Raw genomic sequence first — 13,776 nt, 5'->3', positions numbered from 1 at the left:
TTCTAACCTTGAGGGACATGTCTGCAATGCTAGCACTTTGGATTTTACACCATTTGGGTCAATTGCTACAAGAATCGAACTAAAAAAAATTCAGTTTTCTACCAAATGCTGATTATAACACGTCTTAAAAGGAATTGAAGTTCAGTCCACCTAAAATTTGCTATGCTAGGCATTGTAGTTGTTTTCTTCAGAATGATATTAATTTTAGTTAACAACTCTTTGATCTGCTCCTTGCCGCTGAAGTTCAAGCAGCTGTCCACAAAGAAATACAGCTAGATAAGAATACATGGATCAGAAACAAGAGGCATCCACACTTCAGACGTTTCTTCTTAATGAAAGACAGATTACAGGAAGTTGGACAAAAATTTTAAATTACAAGAGTACCAACCGGCTCTTCCCTTTCTGAAACAACCTTCCATTCAACCATGACCATGTTCAATTCCCACAGAAGGAAAAGAAAACAACAAAAAAATGCAAGGAATTTCTTCTGCTATCTTTTCATTTGGTAGATAATTTCTTCCATTGCCAGTACATAAGATGAAGATGTTGCATATTGGCAAGCACGAATTGAGGAAGTAAATAAAAACAAAACTGAAATGAAACAAGTGGGGGAATACCAGTATTATTTCTTCTTCCCTGCTTTTCCTTCCTTTCGTCTTACAATTTCATCAGCATATTTCACACCCTTACCTTTGTAGGGTTCTGGGGGTCTCCATTTCCTAACTGAAGCAGCAAATTGACCAATGTTGCATTTATCATATCCACTAACAATGATTCTGGTGTTGTCTTCCACCTTCACTTTTAGGTCACCAGGGATTGGCATCCTAACTGGATGAGAAAACCCGAGATTGAGTACCAAGTCTTTTCCTTCAACCGTTGCACGATACCCAACACCAACTAATTGAAGTCTCTTTTCAAATCCTTTAGATACTCCCACCACCATGTTGTCAGTAAGAGTTCTGAAGAAAATAATTTAAATAGTGAATTATTAAAAAAGCTAGGGTGGACATGTTTTTACAGATTGTATCATGCCAACTATTCCATATAACAAACCTAAAGAATTTGAAGAAATACGCGACTACTCTTGAAAATGAATCTGGTAAATAGCCTAAGATAAGCCAATCAAATGCTTGAGGATTTCAAATCTGAGAGAAGCTGGTGTACATGATTACCATATCATAATGGTAAATGAGTATCGAAATGAATTTCAATAAAGCACCTTCTCAGCCTGCAATTATTTTAATGCAGCCTACAGCTCCCAATGATAAAATGCCAAATGCCAATGAGTATGAGTTATAGAGAGAGAGAGAGAGTTTTCCAGGACTAAATTCTTGCTTCATGATATCAAATACATTCTAGATGTTGTCCACAAGTCGACACTACAAAGTAAAATATTATGAACCCAGCTTTTATATATATCATTAAGCATAATTCTAGAAAGATAGGAAACCTTGGTCAATTAGTTACACTGGCCATGGAAAGAAAACCACTGAAGAACAAATTAGGAATTGCATAACAAGTGACATAATTTGTTTTCCCTATCCTTTTTGGCACAATTTGGCGGCCGTCGTATCACCGTGTGTGCTTTGGTGCGCCCCTTTTGGCGTTTTAACACTATTTGCACTTACCTATCAAAAAATATTTTAACATAGGTTCCTACAGAAAACATGAAGAATTTGTTTGAATTGGTTTCTGAGAAGCCAAAAGCTCGATCTTAAGCTCAATAAAAGTTTTTGTACCTATTTGGCAAAACTTTTTAAAAAGAGCCTATGGCTTAAAAAAGAACTTAGAATGGAAACCAATAAAATGCTGCTTATTATAGAAATTTTATTTAGACTTATGCAGGAAGGTATTTCATGTTCAATGCAACTTTTATATACAAGCATTATCTTTTAAAATTTATGGTTTGGGCTTGGCTAAAGTAAAAAAACAGAAAGCTATCCTGAACTAAAACTCCAGGGAGGGGGAAGAATCAAACCAGTATTCAAGGAAGGGTTCTATCAAAGTCATAACTGAAGAAACTTTCAGCGTAAGTAAAAGTAGATAAATGAGTTCACCTGAATAAACCATGCATTTGGTTAGCCCTTCTAGTTTCAAATGCCTTTTTTACAGTTAGGAGGCCTGACTCATCCTTCTGAACCTTCACTTCTCGTGGATAAGTCCTTGAGAGCTCCCCAAGAGGGCCTTTTACTTTCAAATCCTGGCCTTCCAATGTAATTGTCACATTGGATGGCACTTCAATTGGTTTCTTCCCAATTCTCGATTCCTTACATTCAATAGTCTTCCTCAGAAATCCAACACGAGTGACAGGAACGCTGGAAACATAGATTCCATTTCTCTCACCCAAAAAAGCAGATCTCAAGTTGCTGAAACATGATAAGCGAAAGTCTGTATCAGAATTTCAGAATATAATCTACTCTTAGCCAGTCAGTTTACCACCATAATAATAACAATACTGTAAATACCTTCTCGCTACTTCTAGTTCACAACTGCTATACTAGTCTCTAGGATAGCAGCTTGTTTTTTAATGCAAGGTTTCGGCATCGTCATTTTTTTTGGTTATTATTAATTCACTTACTGATTGTGCAAAATCAAATTCCAAAATCCACCTCTGAATTTCTTATCCATTGCATTTTTACAGTACTGCACGTGTGAATAAATTATCAAACACAAATCCCATGTCATTTAGGGGGAAAAAGGCCTTTCAAATACTAGGGTGTGTGAAACACCAAAGAACTAGCACATACAGAATATCAGTAGAAAAGATACTCTATGTTCAATCCAGATCATTTGCCTTCTCAAAAATACCCCCGGTGGCGCTTCACTCAATTTAATCTAACCCCATTAGCATCACAATCACCATGTGAATGAAGAATTAAAAAGTTTTAAAAATAAAAACAAAATAAAATAACAATTCCATTAGATGATTTCAGTCTTCATAAGCACTTGTTTTTCCAAAAACATTTTCAAAAGTCTGCAGTCATTCAAAGGATTTGATGGAAACCAAATTCCAAAATTCCTAATCAACCTTATTTTTTAGTAAACTTAAACAAGCTAACGAAATTTACGAAACCCATTAGTTAGCAAGTCTCTACCCCTTTTCTTAGCCTAACAAAAATGAAGGTACCTGTAAGGGGCAGATATTCTGCATTCATCAAAATGAGTTTTCCAAAATTTTCTATATTTGAAACTATTCCCCACTGCCCATTACGCAGTTCACTGTTTCCACCCATTTTCACACATTAGAAAGTTCTTCCACATTGGGCTAAAAAATCCCATCTCAAACTCCTGTAATTCAATGACTAACCAGCCATCAACAATCTACAACAAATACAAGGTATAAAAATGAAGATCAAAACTCACTACAATGCAGATTAAAACCCTCTAAATTTTCATAGAGTTTCATCAAAATTACAGAAAATTGAAATGAGAAAATGAACATTTGCAGGAGAATGAAAAAAGGAAAAAAAAAAAAAAGAAAAACCATCCCTGCCCACCCCATGGGAAAGAGAAGTTGTATGAGTACAATAAAAGTTCAAATTAAAGGAAAGTGAGGGTTACGCTTAGGGTTTTGACCTGGTTTGGAAAGACGGAGTGATTGAAGACGCCATTTTTCACAGCTTCTCTGTGCATCTGCTGGTTTCTCTTACGCGGCCTATCCACAAGGCTCGTTATCCGACCAGCGATTGATAAAATGACGAAATTACCCTCCCTGGACTTCTAATTTCCAGGGCTAGCCTTTTGTTGGCCCATGGGCTCGAGAATGGCAAGCCCAATGGGCCAACAATATTGGAGGGCTATTTATGGGACAGGCGCCCATATAATAGGATAAAAATCCATCCAATTATTTATTCCCCTCTTAATTATAAATCAAAATTTTATTATTTTAACTCATTTTAATAACTATTTTTTCCAAATTTAAAAAAATTAATAAATTGTCATTGGTTGATTGTTATGATTAATTTATTGAAATTAAAAAATTAGTAAATTGCTTCTTAGCCATCTATCTCTTTTCTTTAATGATTTATCGACCTTTAAATATATTTTATAAAAATTTAATTATATTTTATTAATTTGAAGCTCACTCAAATTTTTTTTCATTTTCAACGACTTAAATCGGTTAAATTGAAACCAAGTAAATCAACTTAGATTGATTAGAGTCAATTAATTTCTTTTATGTTCAATTTACTTGATTCTTAATACATGAAAATCAATTCAATCGGCTCGATTTTGTTTTAATACTCAAAATCAAACTGATTAAACCGTGTACACCTTTGATTGAGAAATAAGACTTTTAAGAACAAATGAAATAAAATAAAAAAATATGGAAAAATTAATAGAAAGTCTCGATTTTAAGTCATGTCCCATCCATGAGCATGGGATGTTGTTAGAACTTATTTGGGACTCCACATGGCTCAAGCAAGGAAGTACATTTTTGGGGAAGCAAACAGAATAAGTAATTATATAATTACTCATCTTGATCATATAATAGAAAGATGTAGTATTCAAAAATGGAATGTTACTACTTTGCATAAGTAGCTAAATTACTATTCAAAAGTGTTTGGTGTTTATCAGCAAGGAGTCATGTTCATGTACTCAGACGTGTGATTCCCATCAAAGGCCCCAAAGTCCATTTCCAACTACCCTTTCTTCCTTTATTTCAAAAGAAAGCATGATCATTGTGTTACTTTGCCCCCCTTTTTTCCCCCTTTTCTCTTTTTCTTTTTTAATGGCAATCCTCCAATTCCACTGGCCCCACCTTTCTTTGTCAAATCAATTTGCCACTAAGCATTTGCCCATGTTTAAAAATCAATCAAATTTGTCATTATTATTCCTAAGATTTTTTTTGACAGATCAAGGCCCAGTTGGAGATTAAAAAATGGAGTCATCCTCAGGTCATAATGGCCCAAGTGTCAGCTTGGCAGGTTCTGGAAATACCACACTTAAATCACTGTCGGAACAAATTTAAGTATGGGAAAGTTGAGGGTTGAAGTTATGCCATTTTTCTAAGTCAGTTTATCTGTTATTTTCAAACCCTGAACGCTTGTACATAGGAATGGTGGTTGTACAGTCTTTTTTTTTTTTTTTACCAATCTTTGGAATGCTTAAGTATTTCTTTCTCTACCATTTTGGATATGTAATTCTTGTAATGGAGGTCATTTTCCTATGGATAAGGGGTAGTAAAGGTGATGAATTTCATTCGTAAGAAAGAATAATGTGGATTTGAAGTAGGGAATGAGGAGCCTCTTCAATCCTCATCTTTACAGTTCAGGTGTATGTGAAAAGTACACAGTATGATGCTTTTTCTTCTTCTTAGAGCTTTCTCTTCTCATTTATCACTTGGGGGCTGTGGCTTTGCCCAGCTTCCTTTTGGGTTCTTCTTGTCCCCTCTCCCTCAAGAAATTAGATTCTCACTTGTATACTGTACGAAATGATTTTTACAGCACTAATAAATATCAACTCCACATGTCCTTTTTCTTCAAAGTCCTCCTTTGAAGTCTTTGAAAAAGTAGTGTTCCAGTGCTGCTGCCACATTTTCTCAATTTTAAACCTGAAACAGTTGGTGGGGTTTCTCCAATTCAAAGGCTGAAGTGTCAAATTCATTGGGTTCCTTTGTTTTTTTCTTTTTATACCTGAGGTTTATCCTCCAATTCAGTTCTGGGGTACCTTGCCATAAGAATGTATTATAAACCCAGTTGGATTCAGGGCCCTGAATCTTTCTTGTGAACAATTTGGGCGTTGGTTCATATAGCTCAACCATGAGGCATGTTGTGGCTCTGCCCCTAGCTTTATGGGTATGGGTTATTTTTCATGGTTCTGTGCTCTGCCAGAGACCTGCAGTTGTGAATATTGGTGCAGTTTTCACCTTTGATTCAGTTATCGGCAGACCGGCGAAAGTGGCTATGAAAGTTGCAGTTTCTGATGTTAATTCAGATCCAAGAATTCTCAATGGAACTGAACTGAACCTAATCATGGGGGATGCAAAGTGTAGTGTGTTCATGGGCTGTATTGCTGGTACCTTCAAACTTTACTTTCTGTTATTATTCTTGTAATTGCCTAATTATAATTTTTTTTTTCCAATTCTGTTATGCAAGTAATTTTAGTGAGGAAGAATTGCTCCAAACAGTTGGAAATCTTGATTTTAACATTTTGTCAATGGTTTATAGCAATTGTAATTAAAATTTTCACTTTGGGGATGATGCAAAATCTATCAACTTAACTGAGATTTCGCATTCTTTTTTGGTCGGATTCTTCTTAATAAAGTGTGTCTTGTGTTTGCTCTCTCATGAACATACTTTATAGCATTAATCCTTGTAATCTAGTATGGGGAAAGTACTTGTAGCTTGGGCTAATTTTATAAGGTGACTCTAAAATATCTGCCCAAAGAAAATGAAAGAAACTTGGAAAGTAAACGTTTGACGTAGCTTCAAAGTTCAAATTCAAGGAACCCAACTTCTCTCTATAAAACATTGTCCACTGCTGATTGAATTTCTAAAACTAAACTGAATTGATAATTTCATTAGGGGAAAACCCAAGGAACCATGCTAATTTAGTGTTAAGAGGCTTGATCACAACATTTTTTTCTGTGGTAAGAGCACGTGAACAGTTTTTGTGATAATTTGTACTAATGCTGTTGATGGATGTATTATGGAGTCAAAACTAAGAAATTGGATTTCTCCCTGCAAACTACATTATCTTGTTCGCATTTTTTTTGTCAGCATTTCAGGTACTTGAGAGACGAGTACTGGCTATAATTGGGCCACAGTCCTCCTCAATAGCTCATATGATTTCTCAGATTGCTAACAGTCTCCAAGTGCCTCAAATCTCATATGCTGCCACTGATCCGACTCTCTCTGCCCTCCAATTTCCTTTCTTTCTTCGTACCACACATAGTGACTCGTATCAAATGGCTGCAATGGCTGATTTGATTGACTATTATGGGTGGAAGGAAGTTATTGTAATTTTTGTGGATGATGATTATGGGAGGAATGGTATGGCTGCTTTAGACGATGAGCTTGAGAAAAGAGGGTCAAAGATTTCTTACAAGTTGCCTTTGCCTACAGAATTCAATGTCAGGGACTTCACTGAAATGCTCAATAAGTCCAAATTGATTGGACCTCGAGTTTATGTTGTTCACGTTAACCCTGATCCCAGTTTTAGAATCTTTTCCATAGCTCAAAAACTTCAAATGATGACCCGTGGCTATGTTTGGTTGGCAACAGATTGGCTTTGTGCTACTTTAGATTCATTCTCACCAATGAATCAAACTTCACTCCGTTTCCTCCAAGGGGTAGTTGGACTTCGTCAACATATTCCACAATCCAGGAAGAAGGATGCTTTTGTGTCCCAGTGGAGAAAAATGCAGAAAAAAGGGTTAGTAAGTTCTGGATTGAATACGTATGGACTTTATGCTTATGACACTGTGTGGGCGGTTGCATATGCAATTGATAAGTTTTTAAAGGAAAATGGCAATATATCATTTTCTGCAAGTGATAAGTTACATGATATGAGAGCAACTCAGTTTGGGAAGCTAGAAGTTTTTGATAATGGAAATTTTTTGCGTGAACAATTACTGCAGATAAATTTCACTGGTTTAACAGGTCGGATTCAATTTGATCCAGAAAGGAATGTCATAAATGGTAGTTATGATGTCATTAATATTGTCCACACAGAAATTCGTGGGGTTGGTTATTGGTCTAATTATTCAGGTCTCTCAGTGCTACCCTCAGAAGATCTCAAAGGTGAACAAAATAGAAATTCCCTTCTAGATCAGAAGCTTCGCATTGTTACCTGGCCTGGTGGAATCACAGAAAAACCACGTGGTTGGGAGATTGCTGCCAATGAAAGACCGTTGAGACTCGGGATTCCAAAAAGAGCCAGTTTTGTTGATTTTGTAACAGAATCGAACACCAGTCACAAAGTCCAAGGATACTGTATTGATGTGTTTAATGCAGCACTGAAGCTAGTCCCATATAATGTTCCACACACATTCATACCATTTGGGGATGGTCGGTCCAATCCTCATTATGATGAGCTTGTGCAAAAGGTTGCCGATGATGTAAGTAAAATATGTTGCTTTCTGTGAGTTATTAACAACCAAAAAGAGGCCTAAGCTCACCCCATGGTTTTTAGGGCAAGAATGTTCAAGAACATGCAAAACATGCTGGAATTATGGAGTCACCATAGAAAGGTCCTGCCTAAAAGACCTGTCCAACCAAAAAAAAATCCAAATGGATGTTGCTATCCATTTAGAGTGCATTTGGGAGTGATTCTAGAAAGCGTTTCTAGTATTTTTAACACTTGAATGATAAATTTTTTTAAGTATTATAAATAATAAAAGCGCTTCCTAAAATCACTAACAAACGGGTTCTTAATCTTTTACCATTTGTTTTGCGTGGACAGATAATGTGTTGGAAAACTTTGGGAAAAAAGAAAAAAGCAACAGTTGTATGGTCATGTTTTTCTGGTAAATTTTGGCATATAGGAGATCCATGGAATGGTGGGTTTCCACTCTATATGCTGATTTTATTTGGAACCCAATTCTTAGAAGTATGAATTTCATTGTTATCCTGTTTTGATTATTGAAATTTGGGTGGCAGGTGTTTGATGGAGTTGTCGGGGACGTTGCAATTGTTACAAATCGGACAAGGATTGTGGACTTCACTCAGCCTTACGCTGCGACTGGTCTTGTCATAGTGGCTCCTGTCCATAACACAAAATTAAGTGCATGGGTCTTTCTTAAACCATTTACAGTTGAGATGTGGTGTGTCACTGCAGCTGCTTTTGTGATGATTGCTGTGGTAATTTGGATTCTTGAGCATCGTGTCAATGACGATTTTAGGGGTCCTCCTAAGAGGCAGCTCATCACAATGTTCCTGTAAGTCTCCCTGATTGTTTTTACAAAAACTCATCCTTGGCGCTCATGGTTTTATATGTACATGTATACTATGTACAATGAGGCTTCTAAGCTGCATCTTTTAAATCCAATTTGTGCTTAACCTCACATTCAACCATTTTATTTATGTTGCAGGTTCAGCTTTTCAACACTATTCAAGACAAACCGTAAGGAAATTTTAGCCTCGTCAACCTGATTAATTCTTTTTAGCTATCTGTTTGTGTTTCTATAATTGAAAATTCGGTAATTAAATAGCTAAAAACCTCCTCAAAAATTGCTGCGTTATTTTTCTCTAAGAGCCTACTAATAGAATCTTAAATCGAACAGGTGTCCATGCATATATATAGAAAAACTCTACACCAATTTCCTTTTGAATTTTGCAATCTAAAATACAAAATCAGCTCAACTCTTTCAATTCCATTGGAAAGTGACTCTAATTGTTTTATGCTGATCTTGAAAGTCCATCTATACATTTAACTTTATGCTCCTTACCTCAAGTATTCTCAGATGTAGAATTTATGCCAGAAATTAAACTATGCACACATAAAGCAAAGCTAACGTTATCTGTCATTTTATAAGTTCTACTTAATGAATTTCTCGAGGAGCAAATCATTGTACAAAACAATTTGGCAGACATGATCTTTATCATGTGTGATGTAATATGCAGAATAGAGTCAGTTTATGAAAGTTATATTTTAATATCCCTATTGGTTAAATTAAATTATTTGTAGTTCTAAAATTTTCATACTATTTGTTGTTAATTTGATAGTGTTTAGTTATCCCCTATCTTTTTAACGAATTTTATTTCTTATTCAAGAAAAGGAGAGGAAAGAACTTCTGTGTCATCCTGTTGCCACCTTGATCGCAAAACAGAATTATGGCGTTCTTGGGAAATTTGATAGTTTTTCATGTTGTCAATTGTGTTACAGAAGAAGATACCAGAAGCACATTAGGACGGATAGTGATGGTGGTATGGCTTTTCTTATTGATGGTAATCACATCGAGTTATACGGCTAGCTTGACTTCAATCCTTACGGTCCAGCAACTTTCATCACCCATCACAGGAATTGACAGCTTGATTGCAAGTGACTTGCCTATTGGTTATCAAGTAGGGTCATTTGCCTTCAGCTATCTGAGGGACAGTCTTTACGTACACCAATCAAGACTTGTTTCTCTAGGCTCCCCAGAAGCATATGAAATGGCATTGCGAAAAGGGCCAAAAGGTGGAGGGGTGGCTGCTATCGTAGATGAGCTTCCATATGTGGAGCTGTTTCTAGAAAAGCAGAAGGATTTTGGGGTTTTTGGGCAAACATTCACCAAGAGCGGCTGGGGATTTGTAAGTAGCTTTGTTTACGAGCAGATACACGAGTTCATATGTGCGTAGTCAAATGAATGATTTACTTGACAAAAGCTTTTTAAATCACAACTTCAAGCATACAACAATAAATGGACTGCAGTCTCGCTTCAAGGGGCCTTTGGCATTCATATGCATGTAATCTGCACAACTATGAATTGGGGTTAAACTGCCTATGAAATCTCATATACTAAGTTGAACCAGTTCTTTTATTAGTTTTTTTTTTCTTCTGTCACTAGGGCAAATTGATCTTCCCAGTGTCTACTTCATTGCAATCACACATTATCACTGTACATGTGGTTTATTTTAGTTGTTCTATTAATTAAAGATGAAGTTCATTAGACTTTTAATAGTTTGGCATATGGTCTTGGACATTTTATTTTTTTCAAAATCATGCTCTCTAACTTGTGGGGAAACTATGAATTTTCTGTATTGGCTTGATCCATGACATTGAGGTTTATTAAATCACAATGTATCTGAAACTCTAGAATGAATTTCAGAAGAATTTTGTTTACAGCATCTCATTGCATTTCCCATTAATTTTCTTCCCTATGATAAATCAGGCTTTTCAAAAAGACTCTCCACTTGCCGCTGACCTATCAACTGCAATCCTGAGACTTTCTGAGACTGGAACACTTCAGAAGATCCATGAGAATTGGTTTTGTAAGATGGGTTGTCCTGGATGGAGGAGACGGAAGTCTGAACCTAACCAACTCCATATGATCAGCTTCTGGGGTCTATATCTTTTATGTGGTTCTATTACACTTATTGCACTCCTAGTGTTTCTGCTACGAACCATTCGCCAGTTTGCCCGGTACAAAAGGAAGAAGCCAATACAGATAGGCGATTCTCCCTCGGTGTCATCAAATACCCGCTGTTCCCAGGTCATTTACAACTTCTTTGACTTCATAGATGAGAAGGAAGAAGCCATCAAGAAAATGTTCAAGCAGCAAGAGAATCCCCAGCCTCAGGTGAGCTAATCAATGATATAATTACTAGTACAATTTGAATATTCCAGTGTTAAGAGACTAATCAAGTATATAGATGATCTTTTATTACTTCTCAACTGGTATTCAAAAAGTATGTACATCCATATTTGCCTACCTAAGTTGTAATATAGTAATCTTTCCTTGCTTATGTTCTGATTTCATTAGGATATTTGGTTCAGACAGTTGGGATTAATTAGGAATTTATGGGTCCTCCATGGAGTACCACCTCACTAGTCCTCTAGGAAATGATTGATGAAATGGTTGAAACACCACTATCATCCACGAGTTTCATGAATTAAATTTACAAATGCATGTAATCATATGTAAAGAAAAAAACATTGCTGCTTCCATGATTGTATACACATTCACACTGATGCCCCTTAGTTTCCCACTCTTCCCCTCCATGACACAGACTGTTGGAGTAGCCGGTGAATAAATCGTAGGAGTTGGGTTGAAAGTCTCCTTAGGAGACACTGTGTATGGTCTATTCTTTTAGCCCAGTAAGACTGCTAGAGAGCTGAACTCTGGTCTTGGTAGTTTTGTTTGTTTATAGAGATATTTCTACCATGTTACATGTCTTTGTATTTTTGTTCCCTTGTGGAGAGATCAGATGCCATGTTTCTTCTTTTCCAAAAGCGTCTCTTTGAAAAACACATCATTTCACACTCTCTGCAGGTAGGGCACACTGTCTCATCTCATACTCTTTCTTTAAAGTTGTAAGTGCATATATGCATATTATACATATGATACTTTTACTGAAGGATTGTCTTTGAAAGTGGGTTTTGTCCTTTCACACTAGGAGATCATTGTTGAATAGGCATAAATATCTCTCACAATTTTTGTCTTTACCCACTGTTCATTTCAAGCCTGTGCCACTCTTTATACTCTTTTTTGGTTTTTTGGTTCAAGATATCACTTTACACTTCTTTGATAAAGATTTTTACACCCATTTGATGAAGATTGATGTGGGGCATTTGTTTCATGGAGATAAATTCTAACTTGGGCTAGGATTCATTTTACACCTCTCTTTTTAATTCTTTAATTTGTTCTTCAGAATAATTTGTGTGGTAAGAGTTGGTTTTCCTTCAATTGTAGATGCTCAACTTATCAACACTTTGATCATCCAATGTGATGTAACATTCTGACTTCAGCACATACGTCCTTGTAAGATATAGGCCGAGTCATCGACCATATCCAGATACTCGCAAATAAGACTAGATATAAACAAATGAGACCAAGATATAAAGTAATGAAATTAAATTCTTAATCAATCAATCAATCTTCTTAAAAACAAGATTCTAATACCATATTAGATAATCAATTTTTCTAAAAATTTGAGTTTGTAAGATTTTGATCTTATCTCAATACAAACTTGGATACATGTGTTAGATCTAATTGCTCCCCATGTGGTCAGATCTAATTGCTTCCACTTTTTTGGTATGTTATAAAGTGAAGCCCTTTGTGATTAGACTCGCCACTTGGAGGTATTACTTTATTAAGTGATAAGGTTGCTATGGATTTATTTGAACAAGAAAATATCTTCATAAAATTATTTGATTGATGTATATAGATAAAAAGGTATCTCCTTAAAAATATTTGATGTAATTTTTTCTTAGAAAATTTTAATAAAAAGGGAATATGAGAATCATTGCATTTGAAAAGGATTTCTAAGTTTCATTAGAGTTTTCCTCTTTGATTAAATCTATAGAATAATATTAATATCATAAAAGTTTTATAAAATATAAATAATTTTCCCTATCAAAATCAAATTATATATTCTTCTATAAATACCATTATGAATTCTTTTAGGTCAGTCTAAATTGGTTTTTGATAATTCAAAGACCCTTTCAATACTCCATATAAACTTTTCTACTTATTTGACTAATTTTCTTCGAGAAGTTTAATATAAAAGTTAAACAAATATTGCTTCTTATAAAAGCTCTATTTTAACATACCAAAGAAGTTGTTTTTTTAACTTTAGGTTCGATTTCTAACTAAAACAAAAGAAAAAAAAAACCCCGAAATTATCTCAAACCACCTCTTAATAAAATTACTCAAATAAGCTATTTTCCAACCATTCCAAAAATTAAGAAATTGAGATTAATTTGAGGGCAACATTGTCTCTAGGTGAATAAAATGGTGGGGCATCACAAGCAAAGGGGACCTGACCAAGCTAGTGGCAGAATCATTGATTGAAGTAAAGCAATGAAAAGAAGAAAAGTGAAATAGAGAAAGCTTAATGTTCCCCACCTACAAGTTCAATGTCCCCCCTCCCATATACTATATTATTAAATAAAAATTTACTTTGTTACTGACCCTAAAATCTTACAATTAAACTCCAAAAGTGAAATGGTAAAAGGCTATAATGGGTAGGCCCATAAAATAACTAGATCCAAAATTGACTTAGTCTATGTGTCTCATTTAAATAACTAATGTTAGCCCCACACCAATTGTACAAATTTGACTTTTCACATAGTCTTAATCCCATAATTAGCTTGTTGTTACTATACCATAATGAGGCTTCTTAATCCCATAAT

At 35.3% G+C, this 13,776-nt stretch overlaps 2 protein-coding genes across 3 annotated transcripts; one reads left to right on the top strand and one right to left on the bottom strand.

Annotated features, from left to right (window-relative positions):
- Positions 1-56: 56 nt before the first annotated feature.
- Positions 57-3,673, bottom strand: LOC117927183 (50S ribosomal protein L6, chloroplastic). Of its 2 annotated transcripts, XM_034846620.1 has the most exons (4): positions 3,577-3,673; positions 2,058-2,366; positions 618-959; positions 57-252 (listed from the first exon to the last, which is right to left on the bottom strand). In XM_034846620.1, exons 1-3 carry the CDS (start codon positions 3,609-3,611, stop codon positions 623-625), a joined length of 681 nt encoding a protein of 226 aa, XP_034702511.1. In that variant the 5' UTR covers positions 3,612-3,673; the 3' UTR covers positions 57-252; positions 618-622. The 2 variants fall into 2 exon arrangements, with proteins under 2 accessions (XP_034702511.1, XP_034702510.1); XM_034846619.1 differs by lacking the exon at positions 57-252 and having other exon boundaries at positions 290-959.
- A 1,407-nt stretch (positions 3,674-5,080) lies between these two features.
- LOC117926791 (glutamate receptor 3.7) lies at positions 5,081-11,387 on the top strand. The gene is made up of 6 exons (XM_034846082.1): positions 5,081-6,015; positions 6,720-8,059; positions 8,601-8,878; positions 9,032-9,063; positions 9,826-10,232; positions 10,814-11,387. The coding sequence occupies exons 1-6, from the start codon at positions 5,760-5,762 to the stop codon at positions 11,228-11,230; spliced, it is 2,730 nt and encodes a 909-aa protein (XP_034701973.1). The 5' UTR covers positions 5,081-5,759; the 3' UTR covers positions 11,231-11,387.
- The last annotated feature ends 2,389 nt before the right edge of the window (positions 11,388-13,776 follow it).

This window comes from Vitis riparia, chromosome 12 (assembly GCF_004353265.1).
Source record: "Vitis riparia cultivar Riparia Gloire de Montpellier isolate 1030 chromosome 12, EGFV_Vit.rip_1.0, whole genome shotgun sequence".
Taxonomy (NCBI): domain Eukaryota; kingdom Viridiplantae; phylum Streptophyta; class Magnoliopsida; order Vitales; family Vitaceae; genus Vitis; species Vitis riparia.
The sequence above is the reverse complement of the archived record's forward strand: the minus strand, read 5'-3'. Positions and strand labels throughout refer to the sequence as shown.